The 5,273-nt window shown below is 52.4% G+C and overlaps 1 protein-coding gene across 4 annotated transcripts in view; it reads right to left on the bottom strand.

Moving 5' to 3' along the window:
* Nucleotides 1-1,485: 1,485 nt before the first annotated feature.
* Nucleotides 1,486-5,273, bottom strand: part of LOC118227040 (TBC1 domain family member 2A-like) — a 20,468-nt gene continuing 16,680 nt past the window's right edge. For all 4 annotated transcript variants that reach the window (XM_035417123.1, XM_035417124.1, XM_035417126.1 and 1 more), the window contains 5 exons: nt 4,754-5,260; nt 3,326-3,446; nt 2,284-2,469; nt 1,881-2,002; nt 1,486-1,705 (listed from right to left, as the gene is read on the bottom strand). In XM_035417123.1, coding sequence (XP_035273014.1) covers nt 1,504-1,705; nt 1,881-2,002; nt 2,284-2,469; nt 3,326-3,446; nt 4,754-5,260 — 1,138 coding nt within the window. In that variant the 3' untranslated portion in view covers nt 1,486-1,503. The remainder of the gene's footprint in view (nt 1,706-1,880; nt 2,003-2,283; nt 2,470-3,325; nt 3,447-4,753; nt 5,261-5,273) is intronic.

The following is a 5,273-nucleotide window of genomic DNA, read 5'->3' as shown; positions in this document are numbered from 1 at the left end:
ACAATCCTAAAACAGTGAAAACCTTTAATTTTCCTCATCTTGACACTCACAGAAAACAAATACAAGAACATTTTTATATTTCAAACACTATATTTAATAAGTTTGTGGAACACATTTCCTTTCAAAGAAAGTTGAATTTACATAAAAAGCCATTCCACCAACTTGACGTAACTATTTTCAGTTATCACACTTTTCCTTTTCGCATTTCATAAATATGACCGTGACCTTTGACCCAGCAGCACCAGACTACAGCTGAGAGTGAAAGCACGCCAAAATCATCAACCCGAAGGAGTAAAAGTTTTTAAAAATCACTGAGTCGTCCAGCACTTCAAGCACCTTAAAAAATTTAAATGGGTTAAACTGACCATTGACACAACAGGAGGGTTGCCATAGCGCCGTTGCTTAGTACCGATTGGCTGCCAGCGTCTGGACGTTTCGTGGCCTGTGTTTGACGGACCCCGAGGCCCGTCTCCTGCCACCGGAGGATGTGGGTTCCTCAGGCACCCAGGACCGGTCAGGAAGGTTTTAACTGAGACGGTGCTGTGGTAAACGTTTGGTTGCTGGGCACTGTTGCTACGGCTGCTGATGGGGGCCGACTGTGCACCACTTCTTCAACGAGTCGCTCGTTGCTTCTGGTTACACCAAACCCCCCCCCCCCCCCCCCCCCCCACCACCACACCCGCCAAACACAAGCAAGCGTATCTTAGAGACCTTTACAGAATGTTTCAAACAGAGCGAACGTGGCCTTCGAGGCGGAACTGCAACAAAATGGTTTCCTGTTTGCCCTCCATCTCTGGCCTGACTAGACGGAACTAAGTGCAGACGTTTGCACATACATTCTAGTGACCTCTAGTGGCTGACTCGTGTCATTGCAGACCGTGTTCCACATTGTAACAGGATGCCACTGTGGTGCACATCACAGCTCAGCCTGATGGGGTCCCGGTGGCCTGTACAGCTACACCATTACACCACATCCTTTAGGCCTCAGCAAATTAAAACTTATTTAAAAAAGAATTTTTTTTTAAATACACTTAAAAAAGTATATTTTTAATACACTAAGAAAAAAATATATCTCCAAAGGCAAGTTGTAGTGTTCTGCTTGAGTGTGTCAGTGTGAGTATCAGAGCGGGACTCTACGGTCGTGACACGCCCCTGCGTGGGGAAGAGTCCAGGCCCCGCCCCATCAGGTGAGTCTTACCTGTGTGACTGGTGTGGCCTGAGAGGGAGCAGGACAGACCCTCAACACCTCTAAAGCAGGTATTTCACACTGCAGCACCGCAGTGTCTGCAGGTTTAACTCCAGTCCTGGGTGCTGCCCCCATGTCCCTGCCCTGCCCCCATGTCCCCACCCCCATGTCCGTGCCCCGGCTCCATGTTCCTGCCCTGCCCCCACATCCCTGCCCTGGCCCGCCCCGCCCCGCCCCGCCCCGCCCACACCCCTGTCCTCGACCCCACCCCACCCTGCCCCGCCCCGCCCCGCCCCTCCTCCACGCCCCCGCCCCGGCTACCCCTCGGCCTCGTCCTCGCTGGCCATGGCGTACAGGTCCTTGTCCTTGCGCTCGGCATTCTGGGCCACATACTCTCTCTGGATCCGCTCCAGCTCGCTCAGCTCCGTCCGGATCTTCTCCAGGTGCAGCGCCCGCCGGCCCCTCAGCAGCCTTATGGGGAGCGGGTTCATGCTGCTGAACGCAATGCTCATCAGCCTCCTGCAGGGGGCGCCAGAGACACACAGACAGCAATTTCAGCAGGGCATACAGAAGGGTGTACAGCAGGGTGTACGGCGTACTGAATGGTGTTAAGCAGGGCGTACAGAAGGGCGTGTGCTCATATCAGTAGCCGAAATGCATGAGTCCCTCTGCCCCCTGCCCCAAGTGCCTTTACCTGCTGTCGGTGATGGTTTTGGTGAAGAATCGGAGGTACTGGTACATCTCCACCTTGTTCTGGATTTTCAGAATGTCCTCCTCTCTGTACTTTAAGAGGGCCAATGCGTACCGGAACAGAATCTGAAACAAGAGCAACATTAAACCGCTCTGTCCTTCTCTCTGAGCTGATTTCACACTCAGTTTGTCAGTAATCCGCAGTAATCCAATTTTCTGGTGGCCAAAATATTTCAGTTTTTCTCAATTATTTGATGCAGGTCTGACACGCAAAAACACACACACAGAAGGGCACACATACACACACACACACACACACACATAAGGGCACACATACACACACACACACACACACACACACATAAGGGCACACATACACACACACACACATACACACACACACACACCTTGGTGCCCTCATACAGGAAAGCATCCCAGATCCGCAGCAGTATATTGGTAGTCAGGCTCTCTATGAAGACCACCAGGAACCAGTTGAAGGTGATGAGGGACACGTCCACCTCCAGCTCCTCCAGGTGAGCAGTGAGGCGTGGCAGCTTCTCCACCATCAGGTCCTTCAGCACCCGCTGGTCTGCCTGCAGGGCGACGACAGAGAGCACAATCACATATTCTGAGGGTTTTAAAAAAAACTTTTTACACAGCAGCTACAGAGAAAACTAGGGTTTGGTTGTGCTGCTGTAAGGTCAGGTGGTTTGGCTGTGCTGCAGTCTGGATAGGTGAAGGTTGGTTGTGCTGCAGTAAGGTCAGGTGGTCTGGTTGTGCTGCAGTAAGGTCAGGTGATCTGGTTGTGCTGCAGTAAGGTCAGGTGATCTGGTTGTGCTGCAGTAAGTTCAGGTGGTTTGGCTGTGCTGCAGTAAGGTTAGGTGAAGGTTGGTTGTGCTGCAGTAAGGTCAGGTGAAGGTTGGTTGTGCTGCAGTAAGGTCAGGTGAAGGTTGGTTGTGCTGCAGTAAGGTCAGGTGGTCTGGTTGCGCTGCAGTAAGGTCAGGTGGTCTGGTTGTGCTGCAGTAAGGTCAGGTGGTTTGGTTGTGCTGCAGTAAGGTCAGGTGATCTGGTTGTGCTGCAGTAAGGTCAGGTGATCTGGTTGTGCTGCAGTAAGGTCAGGGGGTTTGGTTGTGCTGCAGTTAGGTTAGGTGAAGGATGGTTGTGCTGCAGTCAGGTTAGGTGAAGGTTGGTTGTGCTGCAGTCAGGTTAGGTGAAGGTTGGTTGTGCTGCAGTAAGTTCAGGTGGTTTGGTTGTGCTGCAGTAAAGTCAGGTGATCTGGTTGTGCTGCAGTAAGGTCAGGTGATCTGGTTGTGCTGCAGTAAGGTCAGGTGATCTGGTTGTGCTGCAGTAAGGTCAGGTGATCTGGTTGTGCTGCAGTCAGGTTTGGTGGTCTGGTTGTGCTGCAGTTAGGTTAGGTGAAGGTTGGTGAAGGTTGGTGCACATGCACACCTGGGAGCCAGCGAGGGTCTTGCCGTAGTAATCCTGAGGCAAGACGGTCTCAACCACAGCCACCAGACACCAGAAAGCCTCCTCCTCATCCTGCAGCACCAACAGGGCGAGGGCAGCGAGCCTGGGGGGGAGGGGGGGGGGTTGTTGGGGCGGGGTAGGGGAAGTAGTAGTTTAGTTACACAGTTCCTTCAAATTCAGCAGTTTTCTGGTAGTTCAACTACATTGAAATATGTGTAGTGGTCGTAATAGTTCATTACTTTTTTGTAATTTTGAGGTGTAGTGAACTACAGGAACTACCAATTACTTTTGACCATAAAATACCTGTTGAGTCTGTGGCAGTAGTGTTAGTAGATCTACTGTACCTGTTGAGTCCCTGGCAGTAGTTTTGGTAGATCTACTCTACATGTTGATTCCCTGGCAGTAGTTTTGGTAGATCTACTCTACATGTTGAGTCCCTGGCAGTAGTTTTGGTAGATCTACTCTACCTGTTGAGTCCCTGGCAGTAGTTTTGGTAGATCTACTGTACCTGTTGAGTCCCTGGCAGTAGTTTTGGTAGACCTACTCAACCTGTTGAGTCCCTGGCAGTAGTGTTAGTAGATCTACTCTACCCGTTGTGTCCCTGGCAGTAGTTTTGGTAGATCTACTCTACCTGTTGAGTCCCTGGCAGTAGTTTTGGTAGATCTACTGTACCTGTTGAGTCCCTGGCAGTAGTTTTGGTAGACCTACTCAACCTGTTGAGTCCCTGGCAGTAGTGTTAGTAGATCTACTCTACCTGTTGAGTCCCTGGCAGTAGTTTTGGTAGATCTACTCTACCTGTTGAGTCCCTGGCAGTAGTTTTGGTAGATCTACTCTACCTGTTGAGTCCCTGGCAGTAGTTTTGGTAGACCTACTCAACCTGTTGAGTCCCTGGCAGTAGTGTTAGTAGATCTACTCTACCTGTTGAGTCCCTGGCAGTAGTGTTAGTAGATCTACTCTACCTGTTGAGTCCCTGGCAGTAGTGTTAGTAGATCTACTGTACCTGTTGAGTCCCTGGCAGTAGTTTTGGTAGATCTACTCTACCTGTTGAGTCCCTGGCAGTAGTGTTAGTAGATGTGCTCTACCTGTTGAGTCCTTGGCAGTAGTGTTAGTAAATGTGCTCTACCTGTTGAGTCCCTGGCAGTAGTGTTAGTAGATCTACTGTACCTGTTGAGTCCCTGGCAGTAGTTTTGGTAGATCTACTCTACCTGTTGAGTCCCTGGCAGTAGTTTTGGTAAATCTACTCTACCTGTTGAGTCCCTTGCAGTAGTGTTAGTAGATGTGCTCTACCTGTTGAGTCCCTGGCAGTAGTTTTGGTAAATCTACTCTACCTGTTGAGTCCCTGGCAGTAGTTTTGGTAGATCTACTCTACCTGTTGAGTCCCTTGCAGTAGTGTTAGTAGATGTGCTCTACCTGTTGAGTCCCTGGCAGTAGCCGATGGCGGGGTTTTGCCAGGAGAAGGCCAGCAGGACGCGGTGGAGCTGCTGCACGGCGGGGTCGGAGGGCGAGGAGAAGTGCTGGTTGCCGATGAGGGTGCGGTGGAGGTCCAGCTGGATCTGGCGGGAGGCAGGGTGGGGCGTGGCCCGGCTCTTCTCCAGCATGTCGCGGTAGCGCTGCGGGTGGCGGTCCCTCAGCGAGCACGTGCGCTCGCGCACCAGCCACTGCCACGCCCGGCGGCGGTGCTCCACCGGCACGCCGGCCCGCAGCAGGGCCTTCAGCTCCGGGGAGGGGGCCAGGTCGCCCGCGGGGCAGCCGCTCAGGTACTGCGCCCAGCGGGCCCCCAGCGGCCCGCACCCCCCCGAATCCTCCCGCCGCAGGAGGTTGTGGGACGGGAAGTCCAGGGCCTGGATCTTGGCCAGCAGCTTCACGTCCTCCACGTCAAAGTCCGGCACCAGCTTGAAGCCGTAGCTGTCATACTCCCTGAGTTTGGAGA

The sequence above is a fragment of the Anguilla anguilla genome, chromosome 5 (assembly GCF_013347855.1).
Source record: "Anguilla anguilla isolate fAngAng1 chromosome 5, fAngAng1.pri, whole genome shotgun sequence".
NCBI classification, from domain to species: Eukaryota; Metazoa; Chordata; class Actinopteri; order Anguilliformes; family Anguillidae; genus Anguilla; species Anguilla anguilla.
This window is presented reverse-complemented; position numbering and strand designations above follow the sequence as displayed.